This window comes from Talpa europaea (genome assembly GCF_964194135.1).
Source record: "Talpa europaea genome assembly, chromosome: 1".
Classification (NCBI taxonomy): Eukaryota; Metazoa; Chordata; class Mammalia; order Eulipotyphla; family Talpidae; genus Talpa; species Talpa europaea.
The window spans coordinates 39,999,595-40,020,454 of NC_140073.1; the positions used below are offsets into that span (position 1 = coordinate 39,999,595).

The 20,860-nt window shown below is 50.3% G+C and overlaps 1 protein-coding gene across 1 annotated transcript in view; it reads left to right on the plus strand.

Annotated features, from left to right (window-relative positions):
- Positions 1–20,860, plus strand: part of OTOG (otogelin) — a gene marked incomplete at both ends in the record, with an annotated part of 72,398 nt that overhangs the window by 43,703 nt on the left and 7,835 nt on the right. Inside the window, 15 exons of the mRNA XM_084240272.1 lie at positions 1,814–2,092; positions 4,274–4,391; positions 4,984–5,063; positions 5,581–7,358; positions 8,132–8,300; positions 8,600–8,745; positions 9,303–9,392; positions 12,925–13,108; positions 15,460–15,680; positions 15,924–16,062; positions 17,446–17,640; positions 17,844–18,056; positions 18,708–18,812; positions 18,994–19,101; positions 19,493–19,594. Of these exons, the coding sequence (XP_084096398.1) occupies positions 1,814–2,092; positions 4,274–4,391; positions 4,984–5,063; positions 5,581–7,358; positions 8,132–8,300; positions 8,600–8,745; positions 9,303–9,392; positions 12,925–13,108; positions 15,460–15,680; positions 15,924–16,062; positions 17,446–17,640; positions 17,844–18,056; positions 18,708–18,812; positions 18,994–19,101; positions 19,493–19,594 (3,927 nt within the window). The remainder of the gene's footprint in view (positions 1–1,813; positions 2,093–4,273; positions 4,392–4,983; positions 5,064–5,580; positions 7,359–8,131; positions 8,301–8,599; positions 8,746–9,302; positions 9,393–12,924; positions 13,109–15,459; positions 15,681–15,923; positions 16,063–17,445; positions 17,641–17,843; positions 18,057–18,707; positions 18,813–18,993; positions 19,102–19,492; positions 19,595–20,860) is intronic.

The following is a 20,860-nucleotide window of genomic DNA, read 5'->3' on the forward strand; positions in this document are numbered from 1 at the left end:
GGCCCACCCAAGGCCCACTCCTCCCCCTCCACTCACACTGGCTGTGTGACTTCAGTCAAGTCACTTCCTCTCTCAGGCATCCTTTTGAAGACTGACATTAACCTGCATCAAGTTTCTCAGCCATTTGCCTTGAAGCCACAGAGGAGAGGCTGAAACCCTGACCTTGAGTTTCACCTTAAGCATTCAAGTGACTTTCACCTTTTATTCTCTAAGTTCTATTTCTTTTTTAATCTGTTTGGGGAATAGCATAGCATAGCTTGGATAAAGGACTGGAGGCAAAAGGCAAGCTCTTCTCTCTAATGAGTGACGTACCCTTGGTAAATGACTTAACTGCTCTGGGCCTCAGTTCTTGCTCTTGTAAATTGGAGAAATAATAGCACCTACCTTCTAAGACTGTGATGATATTGCTCTGAGGACAGTGCTCAGCACATGGTAAGTACTACAGCAAAGTGAGCTATTGTTAATAAGTAAGTGTCCCCCATCTTCAAATAAAATGGGCTCTCTAGGGAGACATGCCAGGGTGTCCCTTCGGCACATCCTATAAGACATGAAGACCCCTGAGAATGAGAGAGGTTCAGGCCTAAACGATGTCTAAATCCTCCTCTCTGAAAATTTCTGCTCCCACAAATTTCCCATGCCCCAAGGTCCACCTCAAGGAACACCCTCTTCACAGTCACAGATCTTACCCAGAAGACCCCTTTCCTTCCACTGTCCAATACCCCAGATGCAGTACAGGATGGGGGAGTGGGAGCCTGTGTCCTCAGTGGGCCCGATTCCAGCTGCCCACAAGACCCAGGCCTGACTGAGAAAGAAGCTGGATTTCACACCCTCTGGGGCGTTCTGGAGAAGAGTGATATTGCTGCAGGGCAGACTACTGGGGTTTTGCTTTATATGACATTAAAACTACTGGAAAATCAACACCCCCTCTTGACTAGACCTCATTTGCTGGACTAAAATATTGGATGGAGAACAGAAAGTTCCCACTAAGCAGATGGCCTGTCACATTGGAAAGGTCATAAGACACCATTTTCAAGCAGGACCACAGAATCTGGGGATCGGGAAGGTCTTGAGGAGTATCTCTTTTGTGGTGGTTGGGTGCTTCTGACCCTCCTTGTCCCCAACCCTAGATCCAGGTTTCCTCAAACCCAGCACTTCCTAGTCAATCATTCACCCCAGCATAAACTTCTCCCATGGCTGAGGATGCTGGCTGTGCCTGGGGCTGGGCAGGATCTAGGCTGTCCCTCCTCATCACCCCCCACCCCTTAAAGCTCCCCATGGCTTCCCACTGCCTTAGGATAAAGATCCAACTCCTAAGCAAGCAGCTTGATCTGTCCTATTCACGACTGTATCTCTGGTACCTAGAAAAGCACCTGGAACACATTGGGGACTCAAAAATGTTTGCAGTAAGAAGATAGCAAGGAAGATAGATGGAAGGAAGACGTGTGGGAGGAGCGAATGACAGAAGAAAAGGAAGGAAGTTCAGCAACTGGGGTTTCTCTAAGTTTCCACTTCCATGGAAGAAGAGGTGTGCACAGAGGGGCAGCCTGCAGGCAGAAATAAGTGGGTTGACACAGTACCACCCCAATTTTTGCCTAGGATAAAAATAAGGCCAAAAAGTGATGTCTTAAAAGATTTTAAGGTGAAAAAAAAAAAGAAAGAAAGATGTGGGTTGAAGGGCAGAGCAGAGCATGGACAGACCAGGCCAGGTAGTCCACAGGGTGTGTTGCCCTCTGGTGGCTGAATGCAGACATGCTGGGCTTCTACCCTGCATCTGGACCTTGGTCTGTACTAACCTTACCCTGGCTCTTTGCAGACCCAGATGTGGTATCCCTGGAGGCAGCAGACAGACCCAACTTCTTCCTCCACGTCACAGCCAATGGGTCTCTGGAGCTGGCTAAGTGGCAGGGCAGCAATGCCTTTCATCACCATGCCTCCTTTGCTCTGCACCGGGGAACATGGCAGGAAGGCCTGGTGGCCCTGGAGTCCCTGGCAGTGCCCGGGTCCTTCCTTCACGTGTCGGGCCTCGTACTGGCCCTGCAGCTGTACCAGCACACAGAGGCGTTCCGCCAGGCCACGCTCTTCCGCCTCCTGGGTAGGTGACCCTCTGCCATCATCCTTGTCCCCTCACTCAACTGCCCTTTCTGCCCTCCCTCTACTTGACCTTTCCAGTTACCCCCAAGTGATAGAATCTTCACTCTTCTGGCCCAGGGAGGCCACCTGGGTGCCACTCTTGAGATGGAGGTGGCCAGACCTCCATGTTGGTGACCTAAGGAGCCGTGAGCAGTATGGCTTGGGACCCAGCCAGCTTCCTGGGTCCTGGCCTCTCCCAAAGGCCAATTGCATGGTCTAAAAATAGGGCGGCCTTTGTGGAAGTGAAGTGAGAAGTGATCATGGCCACAGCTTGCGTAGCCTGCTGACTCAAGTTTCTTGCTGATGGGGGCACATGTCTACCCTGTGCACCGGGCACACCAGGCTAAGGAGCCAGCGGTCTCCCCTGGCCCCCTGGGAGCCCCAGGACCACAGGTAGTGATGACATAGTTCTATACTCTTTCTAACCAAGGCCAGGGGGTTCCAGGGCTTTGCCATCCCCCTGCCAGATGGGTCTATCCCAAAGGTGTTTGTTCTCTGCCTGAACCCTGGAGGAAATGATCTCAGTTTCTTCACTGCTCCAGGCCAACTCTCTGTCCTGCACGTGCACATGCATGTTCGTGCCTGTGAGGCCCCCTTGTGCTATATGAAAGAATCCATTGACATGTACACACATAAACATTTGTCTGGCCAGGTTGTTTTTTTTTTTTTTTTTTTTTTCCATTTATCTTCTCCCTGAAAGCAGGGTTGAGCCAGTTGATTCTCACATTCAGCAGTCCTCTATCGAGCCCACCAATGAACTTCACCCAGGGCACAGGCTCCACTGGCTGTGATGGCAGGACTCGTGTCCTTCCCTGAGAGGCCCTGAGGCAATGTGGACTGAGCCAGGCTTGGAAGCCACACAGCATCTTAATTTGAATCCTGACCATGGTCCTTGGTACCTGGAGGGGAAACTCCATTTTCTTAACATTGTTTCTTCATCCCATGTAAGTGGGATGTCAGCCTCAGAAGATGGTGGTCAGGATAGATTGCTTCTCACAGCCTTTGGCCTGGGCCGAGCACATATTGTTGTTGGTGATCCTCAAAGGTAAGCTCTTGGCTCTGGTCTCAAGAATCTTGAAAAAGCGTGTTTCTTCACAGTCAGTGGCAGTGTGGCGATTGCTGGGGTGGGGATTGCCCCTGCAGCCTGCTGTGAGACCCGCTCACCCCTCCCTGCTCAGGCCATGGTCTCAGAGACCCCATCTGGGGTTATGTCTTACCTTAAATCTCCCCTCTCCCCAAGGCTACAGCTTTTCCTGAGGATCCCTCATTTGTCAAGCCACAGGGTCTTTTTCAAGCAAGTCTTCTCTGGGAATATTTGCTCTTCCCAGCATCTTCTGTGCCTCAATTTCCTTGGCTATGAAATGAGGATAGTAACAGTGTTGGGCATCGAAACCATGGGATTACCGTGAGGATTAATGGGATAGAATTTGTGAAATATGGAGTGGCTGCTGCGATTATTTCTGGTCCCAGCTACTAGGGAGACAAGGCCAGTGACCAGGCAAACTACATGCTCCAGGTCCTGAGACTGACTTACAAGGAGGCTTCTTCAAGGAGATATCCTGGGAAGAGAGGGCAGAGTTTGCCAAAGAGCCTCTTTCTTCCTTGTCTGGGGCCAGGTGCCCCTAGGGCCTTGGGCTGAGATGGTAAGTGGGTCCCCAACACCTGATCACACTGCTCAAGGGAAATCCTCTTGCCTCTGTGGAGGTCTGCAGTGGCCTGACCAAAGGTAAAGCAAGAAGGAGGTGACTATGCCCCAGGATATGGGGCAAACCTGGGCACCAGGGTCCCAGAGGGGCAGGGGGATGGGGCAGCCTTATGGAGAGGTCAACGGTCCTATCCTCCTCTTGGACCACTGCTCAAAACCCAACTCCAGCTGCCTACTCTTAGCCTCCCTGGTCCTCAACTCATCCAAGTTCCCAGGACCCCATCCCAAGTACCCCACAGGCACTGCCCCCAACTTTCAAGGATCCAGTCTCCCCTTGGGTTATCTCTTCTTTAGTTGTCTTTGTTTTTCTTTCCTCTTTCATGTGGGCGTACGCTGCCACTTTGGTCAAGAGCTGCCCACCACCTCTGTGCCTTGGCACCTGACTTGGATTGCCATCCAGTCTTAGTCTTGGGAGTCAGGGGTGGGTCTCCTTTCCAGATGCCAAGTCCTCAGGAACTGCCTACCCCACCTGCGAGTGGCGCTATGACGCCTGTGCCAGCCCCTGCTTCCAGACCTGCCGGGACCCACGGGCAGCCAGCTGCCGGGATGTGCCCAGGTGAGGGGACATGGAGTCAAGGGGTACACACCAGTGTGTTTGCACTTACATCTGTGTGAATGGTCTTGCGTGTAGCCTGGTGGGGAGACAAGAGCTTGTACTGAGGTGCGTGTGCTAACTTGGACTGTGTGTGTGTCATGCGCTGTGTGCATGGGGATGTGTGTACCAGGCGAGCATGTGTTTATGCATTGATGCAGCTGAGTGCATGCACAGGGCGTATATGCTGCTGTTTGCAGCAGTCTGTGTGGACACATAGTTTGTCTGGGTGAGTATTTTTGAGTCCTGCAGAGATGGGGGGGAATGCATGAAAATGTTTGAGAAGGTGCCTATCAGACATGTGCGTGTGTGAGAGTGTGCACAAGTGTATGCATGAAAGACCTTGGTGTGCTCATCCCTCTTGATCTGAGGGGCAAGGGTGTGGGGGGATGTGTGCTCCCATACAGTGTCTCCACAGAGATCTGTGCAAGTGTGTCCATGATAAGCACACATGTGTATGTCACAGCAAAGGTAAGACCTGTGCTCAGTCCAGGTGAAAAAGAGATGTCCCTCCTCGCATTCCACATGGCTAACTTGCCCCCTACTCTGTCCTCAGGGTAGAAGGGTGTGTGCCTGCATGCCCTGCCCCCAAGGTCCTGGATGAAGTCACACGGAGATGCGTCTACTTGGAGGACTGTGAGTCACCTGGAATTCTCATCCCTCCTGCGGGTTCCTAGTAGATCCCAAGGGTCTCGTTGACTAGTCATGCTGAGACCCCTCAGGGGCAGCAGGGGCAGCATAGGGGGCCCTGGGAGAACTTGGTAGAGTTGGCGGAGACCTGGTCCACTATTCCCATTTCACAGAGAGAAAAAATGAGACCCAGGGTGGAGAAGGGACTGACTTGGGGTGATGTGGTATGAAAGTGATACAGCCAGACTTAGACCTGAGGGCTCCTGGCTGTGGGTTCTGGGTTCCAGTTCCGGGGAGAGTCTACACCCGCTGATTTCGCTCAGTCACCAAATGCAACACAGGCCCCAGGACTGATCAAGCAGCCTGACTGGGTCTCAGAAGCTGTCTTCTCCCCCCCCCCCCCCCAGCTCCCTACCTGGGTAACCTAGGATATAGTTCAGGAGACCCACATCACAGCCTTGCTTAATAATGACCCCTTCTGGCAGCAGTCACCTCAAATTCTGACTCTTCTCTTCTACCCCAGGTGTGGAACCTGCCATTTTGGTTCCCACAGAGACCCTCGGCAATGAGACCCTGCCTCCAGGTCACGAGCTGCCCACCCCCAGTGACCAGGAACTGCGATTTCCACAGGAAATTTATGGGGTCCCCTCCCAGGGGCCAGCACTCAGTCCAACTGCCTCAACTGCCACAGCCCTGAACCCACCCATGGCAGCCACTGAGGGGGCAACACTGTCTCCAGGTCCTGCCCAGGCCACTCTGCAGCAGCCACTGGGGGTCACTTCATCTCACCTCCTTGCGCAACCCACAGAGGCCCAGGCCAGCAAGGGAGTGACTGCCAGCCACCTGGTCGCCCAAGCCCCAGAGTCCTCATCCTTCCCCTTTTCTAGGAAGACCCCCGCACCTGGAATGGGATTAGGTACCATGGAGATGACCAGGGTTACTCTGACCTTTTCAGGGAGCCCCAACATCACAGTCTCCTCCCGGTCAGCCCCTGCACCTCGAGTCCCACTCTTGACCAAAGCAGTGACAGTCCCAGCCCCTGGCTCCTTGCCTGTTAAGACGACACCTCTCCAGTCCTTCCCAAGCCTGGAGGTGCCTGCAAGTACCTCCTCCAAGTCTCTGGCTCCCCCCAGAGTGACTTCTAGGCCCCCCACTTCCTTGGGATCCCATAAGGTTTTGCTGACACCTGCAGCAACAAAAGTCATGAACAGGACAGGGGTCCCCCAGACCATACAGACCCAGAACATTTCCAGTCCCAGCAGCCTCCCAGCCATGGAAAGAACTGCAGCAGAACCAGTTCCCGTTAGTCCTCTGATGACCAAGACAGTGGAGACAGAGCCATCCACAGAGAAGGTCCATCCTGCTCCTGGGCAGCCCATAGGCCAGCTGGCATCCCTGCTTCCAAGCCCATTCCCCACTGGCCCTCCCCAGACCACCAGGCTTAGCACCACTGCCACTCAGCTTCCAGTTCTGCCCTCAGGGATCCCATCTGCTTCGGGCCTGTCCACAGTTACTCATGGCCTGCAAGCCACACCCTTCATGGAGCCAACTCAGCCCCCCCAGGTCCTTTCTGGCCAGCCTCCTGACACCAGCCTACCTCTGGCCAAGGTGGGCACATCTGCCCCAGTAGCCACACCTGGCCCGAAGGGTTCTGTCTTTACCCCTCCAGTGCAGCAACAGGCCACATCTGTCATGGCCACAGCTTCACCTGCTCAGACACTAAGCCCAGTTATGCCCCTCACCCCCACTGTGACTGACCAGGTGCACCCACCCAGTCATGCCATCCCTCAGGCGACAGGCACAGCTCCAGGCCTGCTGCTGAGAGCCACACTGCCGACCTCTGGAGGTGGGGCTGTGGCTGAGGGGGCAGCCTCCACAGTATCTGTTGCTCCACAAAGGAGTACCACAGAGAAGATGGCCATCCTGTCCAAGCAAGTGTCTCTGCCCACCTCAGTGTATGGTTCTGCTCAGGGTGGACCCACAGAGCTCTCATCTGCTGTGGCCCACACTGTTGCTACCTTGGTGACTGAGGCCCAGGGCCCCTGGGCCAGCACAGTGGCACAGGTGCCGACATCCTATCCCCTGAGCCGAGTCTCAGCCAGGACTGCCTCCCGCGAGAGCTCACTGGTTCTGCTCCCTCAGCTACCTGAGGCCCACGGAACCTCAGCTGGACCTCAGGCCCCAGCAGAACCTGTGAGAGAATCCACCACTGAGCAGTCTGGCCGCTCTGCTCCTGCCCAGGGCATTGCAGAGGATTCAGCCTTGGTCACCGCGGAGGCCAATATGTCTGCCACCTGCGTCGTGAGTAATTTGTCAGGGTTCTGACCATCTGAATGTGGGTCCTTTATGCCTTCTCTCCTCCTGTGCCACTGGGACTCTGATACCACTGCATTCCCACATTCCCCAGCGAGGAGGGCAAGGCCTTCTGCCAGGCCACAGGGGGTTTAGTCACTGTCCTCACCCCTGCCCCAAGGTTTTGCTGTCTGAAATTTGTCCAGGCTCCTCTGGGCCCCTAATACCATAGCAGAGTCCCATCATGCTCCATTGGGGCATCAGGGTTGATTGGTTGCTTGGTGTGATGCCCATTCTGCATGTGACACGAGTGTGCCAGTGTGTGCATGATTGTGCCTATGCACCCATATGGGTGCGTGTACACACATTTGTGCTTACACCTGTGAGCACTCATATGTCTGTATGTAATACACGGTGTCACAAGACTGTGTGCATCTGTAAGAGATAGTAACAGAACATGGGTGTGCTTGAGTTTCTGTGAGTGTAAGTAAGTGTGTCTGCATATCTGTGCACCTGGAGTTCTCTACCTGTCCTGGCAGATAATCAGGTCTCTGTGAGTAAGTCCACAGGACCCATCTCACACCCAGTCCAGTCCCAGGTTCCTGTTTGCCTGGTGGGTGGCACCAATGGGTGAGCACAACATTCCCTACTTTACCTCTGGGTTCCCTGCCCTAGGACCAGAAAGGATCTTGTGACCTAATGTTTTGGGGTGACTGGGGCTGGGAGTGAGTGGCAGTGACCCCTGGGTGGGTGCTCACACTCTCCTTCCCTCTGTGCCCCAGCCAATTGCGGAGCAGGACTGTGTTCGCCACATCTGCCTGGAGGGCCAGTTGATCCGAGTGAACCAGTCCCAGCACTGTCCCCAGGGCGCCACACCCCCTCGCTGTGGGGTCCTAGGCCTCGCAGTGAGGGTGGGTGGGGACCGCTGCTGCCCCCTCTGGGAATGTGCCTGTGAGTCTTTGAGTTCCCCAGAGCCTCCCAAGTCCTCCTGGTACCCCTACCCCAGCGTGACCTCTGCCTCTGACCTAAATGTGCCCTCCCTTGGGAATTCTCACCTCAGTGGGACCCCTGACCTGGAAGTTTTCCTACCCTTGTAACTTCTGATCTCTGTATGCTGCATGCTCTGAGTGGCCATCCAGCTTCAGGGCCTCTGAGCTGCCTGGGAAAAGGCTCAGGCACTGGTCCTTGTTCCAGGGTAGCTTTGGCCTGGGGGCATCTGCTTATTTTTCTCATCCCTGCCCCTCCCGCAGGCCGATGTTCAATCTTCCCTGACCTGAGCTTTGTGACCTTTGACGGGAGCCACGCAGCTCTGTTCAAGGAGGCCATCTACAGCCTCAGCCAGAGCCCTGACGAAATGGTCACTGTCCACGTCCTTGACTGCAAGAGCGCCAACCTGGTGATTGCCCCCGGCCTCCATCCCTGTGGGGCCTTGGGGTTTGAATAGGTCTGGAGAGGAAATAGAGCAGTGAGTTGGGTTTTGATGTTCGAGAAAGAACAGAAGCAGAGGACCCTACAGCAACCCCCTCAGTTGGTCTCCCAGGGATCTCCTGGGATAGTATGTGGGGAAACTGTGTCGCCTACTGGCCCTTGCTGGGGCTTCATCCACTCCAGTTCTTCCCAGCACCTAAGCCCATGGGGAGGCCCTCAAGTGCAGAAGATCTGAGATGCACTCCCAAGGCTGCGACCTGTGGCCACAGGTGCCAAATGCAGGGAAGTGGCTACTAGAATGTCCCCATGAGCCAGATGGAAGGAGGCAGCATTGGGGAGGAGCAGGCTGGGGTCAGGAGGAGTCAGAAATGTTGTATGAGATTCCATGCACCATATGCACAGCCCCAGTGGATGCTCCTGGCTTAGTGGGACAGGGTGGCAGAGAGGGTGCTCACACTTGTTCACCAGGACTAGGAGGCAGCAGAACTGGGCTCCAGATTGAAGAAGACTCACCTCTCTCTATAGGGGCACCTCAACTGGCCCCCATTCTGCCTGGTGATGCTGAATGTGACTCACCTGACCCATCAGGTCACCATTGACCGCTTCAGCCGGAAGGTGAGAGCATTAAAGATGCAGCCCTCCAGGGCAGGGCAGCAGTCATCAGAGGGGTAGGGTGCCCAGGGGTGCAGGGGCTTTGAGGATTAGTCACCTTTAGGGCAGGGGTAGGGAGGGGACCCTCTTGAAGATAAACAATGCAAAATTAAATATATTGGAAGTGACTTTAATTAGAATAGTTGTGGCCACTCTAGTGTCAGGCTCAGAAGTGTACCAGGAGGAGAATTGTGATGGAGTTTGAATTAGAATGGCCAGAGACAATAATCTTAGAACATCTCACCTCTACAGTTTCGTGCAAAATTATATGGCCATGTCAGCACACCACTAGGGCCCGTTCCAAGAAGGGAGTTATATAAGCAAGGAGCCCTGAATTGGAAATTTATTACCTTTACCCACCTCTGGCAAGGAGGCCAGTGGATTGCCCTCCCCAAGGGCCTTCCTTTGTGCCTCCCAACATGAGGGTGAGCAGGGCAGGTTTCCTTCTCAGGTCCTTAAGTCCCGACTCTCCCCACCCTTTCCTACCACCCTTCCTGGAATCTACCCTTGCACATCAAAACAGGGGATCCCATGTCCTGTGGAGAGAACTGAAATCCAGAGCAAGGCTTAGGGCAGAGGGTTTTCTAAGAAATAGAGTTTAAGCAAAAAACTTCCTGGGTTTCAACACCTAGTTTTAAAATTTTCTCCATTTAAAAAAATTAAAGTATAATTTATATATAGTAATATTCACCCTTGCTGGTGTATAATCATAGAAATTTTAGCAGTAGGTAACCACCACTACAATCATGTGCTTGGGAGTGTCAGTTTTGTTTTGTTTTTAGTCATTCTGTTGTAGAGCAACCCCGATACAAAACGGGGTGCCTGACTGTGGGTCCTCACCTGCGCACTTAAAAGGACTTATCAATGCTCTACTGCAGGCACACGTGAAAGGTTAATAAAAAAAAAGGTTTATTTACAAGGGAAGGGGAAATGAGGAAATGTACAGCTCTGGGAGAAAAGTGGGAGACAAAGTTTTAAATGAGTCCTACCCGATCCGCCGATCAGGAATCCCAAAATGGCGCTCTGAGAGCTGGCCGCCAGCCAGGAGGGGTGAAGCTGGGAGGCGAGCGATTGCGAGCCAGAGAGAACCCAAGGCCCACGTGTTTGGTTTTTATATCCAACCTGGCTGCCCAACTCCACCCTCAGGTCCCAGCCACCCTCCCTTGGTGGTGATGGGATTTGTCTTTCCCAGTGTCCTGATGGCTTTAGTCTGGAGTGGGGGTGGGGTCCACAAAGCCTGTATGGGATTAACTCAGGACAGCCTTTCCCCCTAACAATTCTAACGGGTTTAATAGTATCTCACTGTGGTTTTGATTTGCAATTCCCTAATTACTGATAATGTTAAACATCTTTTCAGGGATTTTATTTTTCCATGGCATATGCTCTTTTTGTACATTTCAATGATTATTTTATCTGTTTCACTGAGTTTTAAGAATTCTTTGTACATTTTGTATAATCTTTTATTAGATATAAGTATTATCTCCCAGGCTGTGGCTTATTTTTTCATTTCTGTACAAGTGTCTTTCAAAGTTCTTAATTTTGATGGAGTCCAATTTATCAAATTTTTCTTTTATGGATCATGTGTTGTTCAAGACTTATAAATCCTTACTGATTTTCTGACCACTCTCAATAATTCTTAGAAAGAATTATTGAGAAGGGATGTTGAAATTTCTAATTATTACTGATGATTTGTCTATTTATCTTTGGAATTTTATCAGTTTTTTTATTCACATATTTTGAAATTCTGTTCAGGTACACACTGTTTACAATTGTTATGTCCTTTTGATAAATTAACCCCCTTTCAGAATGAAATGGCTTTTTATCCTGGTGAAAGTCTTTGCTCCAAATTCTGCTTTATCTAACTTATCTGTAATAGTTTCTCCAGCTTTCTTTTGGTTAGTGTTAACATGTGTATCTAATATCTATGTCTAAGATAGATCTTTTTCTTTAAACCAATGTGTGCCTTTTCATTTAAAGTGGAATATTGGTACAAAGTAAATAGTTAGGTGTTACTCTTCTTTCATTCATTCTGCCAGTCTCTACTTTTTAGTTGGGGTGGTTTAAGCCACTGACATTGAATTGGTCATCAGAATGATCAATTGGATTAGCTTTTTCTGTTTTGGTGGTAGCTTTAGGGTTTTTAGTATGTATCTTTAACTGGTCAGTCTATCTTCAAGTAATACTGACATCACACATGAATAAGAACTTAACAGCAGTATATTTCTACTGTCTCTCATCGCTTGGTGCTATTAGCGTCCTACATTTTATTTCTATATATGTAATAAATTCTACGATAAATTATTATTTTTCTTTAAGGTTTCAATTATCTTCCAACATAATTTAAAATACAGGAGAGATGTTTATCTACCCACATATTTACCCTTTCATGTGCTCTTTATTCCTTTGAGTAGATCTAGATTTCCATCCTTCTTCCCAAAGGATCTCCTTTAACATTCTTATAGTGCCAGTCTACTAGTGCTAGTTTTTCAGCTTTTATATGTCTGAAAAACCTGATCTCATCATCTTTTCTTAAAAGATATTTTCACTGGGTTTGAAATTAGAGCAGATTGACTTTTTTTTTCTGTCAATACTTTGAAGAATTTGTTCTTTTGTCCTTTCTTTTTAAACTGAGGTGAAACTGATATAAACATAAAATTAACCATTTTATTTTATTTAAAGATTTTATTTATTTATTTATACAAGCACTGGGTACAGTCAGAAGCGCGGGAGGGTGAGAGAATTCACCAGAGCCAGAGCGGGGAGCAGAGCAGGCAGAAGGACCGAAGTACACTGCTGAGGGGAGCAGCGGGCGGCAGGAGAGGTCTGCGCGCCCTGCGGGACCCTCCTCCAGTGGCCGGGGAGCAGCTGGGGATCGAACCAGCGCCGCAGAGGCTGCGGGCAGCCTCGCAACCCAGCGCTCAACCGCTGTGCCACCAGGGAGGCCCAAAATGAACCATTTTAAAGCTAATGGTTTGGCAGCATTTGGTATATTTGCAGTGTTGTACAGCCCCACCCCTACCTAATTCCAAAACATTTTTGTCACCCACAACAGGAAACCTTGTACTCATTTTGCAGTTGCCTCCCACTTACCTAGCCTCCTAGACCCTGATGACCCTAAGAAACTCACAGTCCAATGAGAGTTTCAATATGGTAATAAATAGATTTTATCTTAATGGTCAGCGCAGAGATGGGGAGTCTCTAGAGAAGGGGTGTGCAGCCCAGGGGTTGGGGATTTAACAAAATCTTCCAGAAGAAATGATCTGAGCAGAATCAGGAAAGAAGAAATTTGTTGCATTTCTTGTTTCATTGTCTTGCATTCATAAGAATGTTTTCAGAATTCTTTGTGCCACCCTGGACTTCTGTGCCTAAAACAGAGCCTGGCACATAGAAGGTGCTTAATGTCTGTTGGTTGATTGGATGGATAAATGGACAGATGAATGACAGAGGGACAGACAGACGAGCTGTGCTCACGTTTGCACACCCCGCCCCCCCCAAGGTGACTGTGGACTTGCAGCCTGTGTGGCCTCCTGTGAGCAGGTTCGGGTTCAGAATTGAGGACACAGGCCACATGTATGTGATCCGGACACCGTCACACATCCAGATCCAATGGCTTCACAGCTCGGGACTCATGATCCTGGAGGCCAGCAAAGCTAGCGAGTTCCAGGGCCATGGCTTGTGCGGTAAGTGGTCCCAGCTGGGAGTGGGGAGTGCTTTCTGGATTCACCTCAACCCCTAGACACAGATTCCCCTGGACCAGACAAAATTGGGACAGGATGCGAGGCCAGAGGTGGGACTAGCAGCACTACCAAACCAGAGGGACCGAATTCTTGTGTTCTGGGGCAAAAGCTGCCAGCAGGGAGATGGCGCAGGGTTCTGGCCTTGCCAGTTGTTACTTCAGCCGTGATTGTCTGTCAGCTTCCCTGATAACTTCCTAATGCCAGATAATCCTTCCCATCTCCATATGCCTGGGCACTTCACAAAGCACTTCCACATTCTGATCTCACTTACTTCAGGTCATCCACTCAATGACCCTGAGAGATGGCCATTGAACAGCAGAACCGGGGCTCAGAGAGGTTAAGTGGTTTGCCTGAGGTCTCACAGCAGAGCTGTCAATGTGCAGAACTAGTACTTCTCAGACTGCAGCTGATTGCAGAGAGCATGCCCCAAGGGACTGGATGTTTTTTGATAAGAAAGGGGTACAGGAGGAGTCAGAGTGTGGACACAAACATGTGGGCCCCCACAGAACCCTCCATGACAGATTGCTGAGACTACAGTGAAGGGTGACCTAGGAATATTTACACACACACACCCCTCCTTGTATACTTGACATCACAAATCTGTGCAGAATTTATTAATTCACAATCACAGACCTGTATTCAAAATGCCCTCTACACATGCACTAACACATACATGTCTGCCTCCTGCTCATGCTTTCATTTCTGCAACACATATTCACCTTGTAACAGGCACTGGGAAGAGAACAAACAGCAAAACAAACACTATGAAGCTCCATCCTTACACAAACATCTCTCCTTATACAGACCCACTGCCACCCCTCCTTACCACTTCTTCCTTGTTATACCCAGCAAAGTGTCCTGTGGGCAGCAGTAACCAGCAGGCCAAATCCTCCCTGGGACAGCTTTGTGACACCTCTGTCATAAAGCTAGGCCAAAGATGGGCCCATTGGGACCACTGGTACAATGGGAAAGGTTTTGTTCTCTTTAAAAATAAATCATGGTTCATATTTACAAAACTGGTATTTGGAGGTAACAGAGCGAAGGTCAGCTAATTTCTATCTCTATTTTTTCTAAACACTTGGTATCCTGGACACCCTGTTATGCAATTTGGGGAATTACTGAGGATGAAAATCTAAAGGAAAATGAGTCTTTGCACTTAGAGGACAGACCTGCAAACCAAAATCTTTTACACAGAATTGGGAAGGTCATGGGCAGGTATCTTTGAAGGGCCCTTGGAGGAAGGACTTCTGAGAAAGCATTTCAGGCAGAAGGAGCAGCAGAAACAAAGTCAAGGGGAGGAAAATTGGGTCTGGGCCCAGATTGTGAGAGATGAAGCTGGAAATTAAGGTCATGTTAGAAGCTGTGACACATAAACTTCAGTCCCACCCTTAGTGGCTTACACAGCAGTGTTAATTTCTTGTGCACATATTCCCAAATGGGAAGTGATGATTCAGACCCCTAGATTCCTGCCATCTTGTGGCTCTGACTTTTTCAATGTGAGTTTCCAATTCTACAAGGGAAGAGTTAGGACGTTTTTATGAACCAGGCCTGATTATGCCCATCACCTTCACTCACACTCCATTGGCTGAAATTCAGTCAGGTGGTCTTACCCAGCCACGAGGAACCTGGGAAAAGTAGGCTAGCTGACTGCTCAGGAATCTAAGGCAGATTTTCTGGGGTCACTTTTTATTTGGTATGTCAGACCTAGAAGTTATGAAGCTAATATAAGGAAGTCCCATTTACCTTTTACCCAGATTTACCAATTCACATTTTGCCCTAATTGCACCTCTGTCTCTCTCAATCCATCTGTATCTAATGGTAGATATAGATGTAGACTTAGATACAGTTGAGCCTCAAACAACATGGGTTGGAACTGCTCTGACCACTTAAATGTTGATTTCCATAGGTTCCACATTTACACATGGAGCCAACCTCAATGTCTGTCAGTTGAATCCACAGGTGCAGAATCCAAGGATATAGAGGACGGATAATACAAAGATTTTCATGCACTTTTATATCCATATGCAATTTTTATATATGTGCATTTTTTCTGAAACATTTAAAAGTTTGAGATATTGTTTCCCTCTATCCTTAAATACTTCGATATTTCCTAAAACCAAAGACATGTTCTCTCACAGTACATGTCTTTGTTTCTCTGTCCCTTGTTTCCCTCATCCATAAAATGGGGATAATAGTAATACCAGCCTCAAAGAATTGTGAGGAATGTGCAGAGTGACAGCTGGGACCTGGGGTGGTGATGGTTCTCACCGCTGGGATAATTCTCCCCCTTTCAGGTATCTGTGATGGGGACGCAGCCAATGACCTCACCCTGAAGGATGGCTCTGTGGTGGGTGGGAATGAGGACCCTGCTCCCTTTCTGGACAGCTGGCAGGTGCCCAGCTCCCTGACCTCGGTGGGCCAGACCCGCTTCCGCCCTGACAGCTGTGCCACTGCTGACTGCTCGCCCTGCCTTCGCATGGTGTCCAACCGCACCTTCAGCGCCTGCCACCGCTTTGTATGTGCCAACCGGGTCCGCTGTGGGGTGGCCTTCTGAGTGGGGAGTAGCAGCACCTATCTGCACAGGCCCCAATGACCAGAGCAGGGAGACATCGACATGGGTGAGCTCCCTAGAGAGGGCGAGCTGGGAACCAGATTGAGAACCTGCAGAGGCTCGATGCAGCCTTGGGAAGGGCTTGGAGAGGTGAGCCCTGGGATCTGGGGAGTTAAGATCAGAGCTCTACCTGATACCCGTGCCCAGGTCACCCCTGAGTCCTTCTGTGAGTTGTGGATCCGAGACACCAAGTACGTGCAGCAGCCCTGCGTGGCACTGACTGTGTACGTAGCCATGTGCCACAAGTTCCACGTGTGCATCGAGTGGCGGCGCTCCGACTACTGCCGTGAGTGGGGGTGGGACTGGGTGTCCTATGCTGCTTCTGTTGCTCCCACCCCATTAGAGTTTCAATCTGAGCTTCCCCAGATTGAATCATATATTCATTTATATTAATTAATATAACTTTTATAAATAAGTCTATAACTCGGTAAGTCAACAAATTTGGTTTTCTTTTCATTCATATTAGGAAGCCAAATAAATCCTGTTTATTTATTATTTAATTTCTGGGTCTGCTTGCTTTGTCTATAAAATGGGGACAGTAATAATAGCTCCCCCTAGGTTGTTTTGAAGATGACCAGATGATGTATGCAGAATGCCTTACACAGGCCCATCACGCAATATCCAATAGATATCAGTAGATATCAATAGATATTAATTAGTAGATATCAATGTCCAATAAATATCAGTATCTTTCTCTTCCTTTTTGGCCATCTGCCCTTCTTTCAGTCCTTGAAGTTGGACGTGAGATCCACCTCCTTGCCACCCCCATTAGGTTTGCTTAAGTGGGGTGTGCAGGGGTGGATCAACCTCAACTGGTTTGGTTTATAAACATGAACATGTCTAGAAAGGCTGGAAAGAGCTCACACCTGTAATATAACCTATAAAAGATGAAAAAGACCAAAATCATCATGAGTAGTATTTTTCAGACTGTGGACTTAATTCAGGGGATATAAGATCAATTTTGGAAGTTAGTGTCAGCATTTTAAAAATTCAATGGAACAGACTAGAAAATAACAAGTGTGGCTGCACTGAGAAAGATTATTTCATGAAAAAGTTTCTTGTTTCATTATATCAGTGGTTCTCAATCCTGGCTTGGAAACCCACCTGAAATCATACGGACAACTCCAAGAAGCATTAATGCTTAGAGCCCACAACCAGAGATTCCATTTCAATTGGTCTGGGGAGGCAGTCCCAGCAACTGTATTTCAAAAGCTCCCAAGCGATTCTTATACAATCAGTTTTGAGGACTACCCTCCCACATGCACCTGTGTATTGAACCACAATGTAAAGTCTTGTTTGTAATCCAGAAAGTTTGAAAACACTGATCTAGGGCAAAGGGTTCGAAATATTTTCTGTATAAGACTGGATCACGTTTTTTTAGGCTTTTTGGACAGTATGGCTTCAGTTGCCCTCATAAGTAAAAAGCAACCAGATAGAATAACTAACTAAATGGGTGTGGCTGTGTTTAGATAAAACTTTGCTTGCAAAACCAGGCCACAGGCTGTATAGGGCTGCAGACTGTACTCCGCTGACTTCTAATCTAGGGGAGAAGAATGACACAACACTCTCTGCTCTCTCTGGTCTCTCTGCTGAGTCATTAATGATGCTCTGAGTCTCTCCTCACTGGCTGGGGTCTGAGCCAGGCCTGGTACCCACTGTGCCCCTGCAGCCTTCCTGTGCTCCAGTGACTCCACGTACCAGGCATGTGTGGCAGCCTGTGAGCCCTCCCAGACGTGCCAGGATGGAATGCTGGGCCCCCTGGACCCGGAGCGGTGCCAGGTGCTGGGTGAGGGCTGTGTCTGCTCGGAGGGCACCATCCTGCACCGGCGCCACTCAGCGCTCTGCATTCCCGAGGAGAAGTGCGGTAGGCGTCTCCCCTCCCCTCGTGGGGCTGTGGGACAAAGTTAGTCTCACCCTAGACTTTCTTTTATTCTACTGCTACTCAAGGCTAGGACCCATCTTTTTCCCTCCAGACCTGCTTTAGGGGTGGTCTGTTCCAGGGTGGGTCTAGTCTGGGTCTCCTCACCTTCCTCAGTCCCCTGTGCCCCACTGTGCCTCCCACTGTAGCTTGCACTGACAGTAGAGGGGTGCCACGGGCCCTGGGGGAGACCTGGAACAGCTCCCTCAGCGGCTGCTGCCAGCACCAGTGCCGCGCTCCGGACACCATCGTCCCGGTGGACCTGGACTGCCCTGACCCTCGCCCCGAGAGTTGCCCCCGCTTCGGGGAGGTGGCCCTGCTCCTGCAAACTGAGGATCCCTGCTGTTTGGGGACTGTTTGCGGTAAGTCCCACCCTTCACTTCCCTGGCCCCCGGCTGTGAGATGCTAAAAGTCTCTAGCTCTGCCTACTGGCCTCAATGGTGAGGATAAGGACCTGGGAATAAGAAGTGTCTGGTGGGGTCGCAACCCAGCACTCAACAGTTTTAAAAATTTTAAAATTATAAAAAAAATATAAAAAAAAAAAAAAAAAAAAGAAGTGTCTGGTGGGGGCTGCACTGGGGGAGTGGAGAACCCTGCCTGGATTGGGGGTCAGAGGGGGCGCAGAGATGTGTGGGGTAGGACTTAAAGGCATGCACCATGGAGCTAGGCAGCTTGGAGGACTCTTCTTCCATTACATTGTAACCTGTGACCTGGGCAGGACATATAACGTCCTCCGTGCCTTAGCAGAGTCTCCTGTAACACAAGGCTGATAATAGCACCCACTTTGGGGTATTGTGATGAGAATTATAGAAGCTAATTCTGATCTTGAACAGTGGCGGGCATGGCCCATCTTGACAAATGCTAACTCTTCTGTACCAGTCCTGGATCCTCTGGGTGAATATGGGGTTTTAGGCTAGGGGAGTCATGGGACCAGATGTCCAGGGGTTGGGCAGTGCTGGAGGCCTGGGGGGGTCCTGGCATCCAGGTAACAGGCCCTGCCATCCCCCGCCCAGTGTGTAACCAGACTCTGTGTGAGGGCCTTGCTCCTACCTGCCTCCCAGGCCATCGACTCCTCACCCACTTCCAGGAAGACTCCTGCTGCCCCAGTTACAGCTGTGGTGAGACGTCCTGGAGGGGAGCCGGGTACTCACCACCTGATGGGGGCGGGGTAGCAGGGCAGGGACAGCTCTGGGGACTGACTGGCAGAGCCAGGTTGGAGATTAGGGCAGAGCCAGGCGGGCAGCCGGGGTGGCCAGGCAAGGATCTCCTGCCAGTGCCTGAAGTCTGTGTCTTCCCCAGAGTGTGACCCAGATCTGTGTGAGGCAGAGCTGGTCCCCAGCTGCCGCCAGGACCAGAAGCTGATTGCAGGCCGCCTGGGGGACTCGTGCTGCATCTCCTACTTCTGTGGTAGGTGGACGTGGCATCTGATGTCAGCACGTGCACGTCCTGGCAGCCACCCCCTTCCCTGCTTCTGTTTCCTGGGTGTCTAGGAGGAGAGGGGGTCTTCCGGTGGGGTGGGCACTAGGACAAGAGTGAGATCCATGTAGTGAAAGAAGGGAAAACTGATCCCACCTCACCCTATAGATGGCAGAGCCGGAGGAAATCGGTGCTTGCTCAATGTAAGATTTTTGGGGACACGAGGCAGAGCTTCCAGGTTCTAACTCCAGGACAGGTCCCACAGGACCGTGAGGCACTGCTGTTAGTTTGGTTCCCATCATACCTGGGTTTTAGGTGCCACCAGCAGCCAAGCCCCTGTGATAGGGAAGGCTTGTGACTGTGGTGGCCCCTCTCCCTTCAGCCTGCGGCGACTGTCCAGATCCAGTCCCTGAGTGTCAGGAAGGGGAGGCACTCACTGTGGACAGGAACACCACGGAGCTCTGCTGCCCTCTGTACCAGTGCGGTGAGTACTGGGGGGACATGCTGGCCCCCTCCCTAAGTCCACAGGATCAGTGTAGTTCGAATAGGGAGTAGCAGGGAGCCCCCAGCTGTTGAGCCTCAAAGCAGGAATAGCCGAAGAAGCCATGTTGAAGGAGGCCCCCTCAGGAGGCTGGGCCAAAAGTGGAAACTCAGTGGTGGGGGTCCAGGCTGACATGAAGCTCTGAGGCTTCATGAAGAGGCTCCATATCCCCTCCATGGAGATCCCCAAGGGCCAGGGGGAGGCCTGGGTTGAAGGACAAACACTTAGGTTGTATTCCTCCCAGTGTTGAACACAGTCCTCACTCTCTGACTGACCCAGGGTCTCTTCTACCCTGTGTCACCATAGAACCCCGATGCTCAGACTGACCTTAGATTAGGGCGGTGGCTCTTGCGTCTCACATTTATGTTTTCCCTCTTTCTACCAAAAAGGATTCCATTACATTGACACTACATAAAAGGGGGACCTTTCTCCCACAATTTTTTTTAAAATATTTGATTTATTTTTATTTATTTATACATACAAGCACTGGGTACAGTCAGAAGCGTGGGAGGGTGAGAGAATTCACCAGAGCCAGAGTGGGGAGCAGAGCAGGCAGAAGGACCGAAGTACACTGCTGAGGGGAGCAGCGGGCGGCAGGAGAGGTCTGCGCGCCATGTGTCTCCCACAATTATTTTCAATGAAATAACATTGGTTTGTAGCATTATATAAGTTTCATCAGCATGTACTATATTATGCTCATCACCAAAAGTGTAGTTTCCATCTATCACCTTATAGTGCACCCCAGTTACCCAATGCACCCCCTCTTCATCCCCCTTCTGTCTAGTAACAACTATTTTGTACGTGTAAACTCCTGGCTCATTTGAGTTTATTTTGTTTGTTCATTTGTTTTGTGTCTTTACCTACCATACATGGGTGAAATCTTGCATATACACAATGGAATCCTACTCAGCTAAAAATCAAAGAAAATGAAACCCTGCCATTTGCAACAACACGAATGGACCTAGGGGTATTATGAACGTGAACTAAGTCCCCCTTCATAATTTTTGAAACACCAGTTGATAATCCCTACCTGTGCCAGTCATTTCTTTAGTAACTCAAATTTCTCAGTAATTTCAAATAAGCATTGAAGACTTTCATCTTCAACACTGGCCCTTTACTTCCCCTCCCCACCAAAAAGTTGTGCCCAGGGATTCCCTCACTCCTTGCCTTGGTGTCGTGATACTTGAGGATGGCCAGGAACTCCTAGAG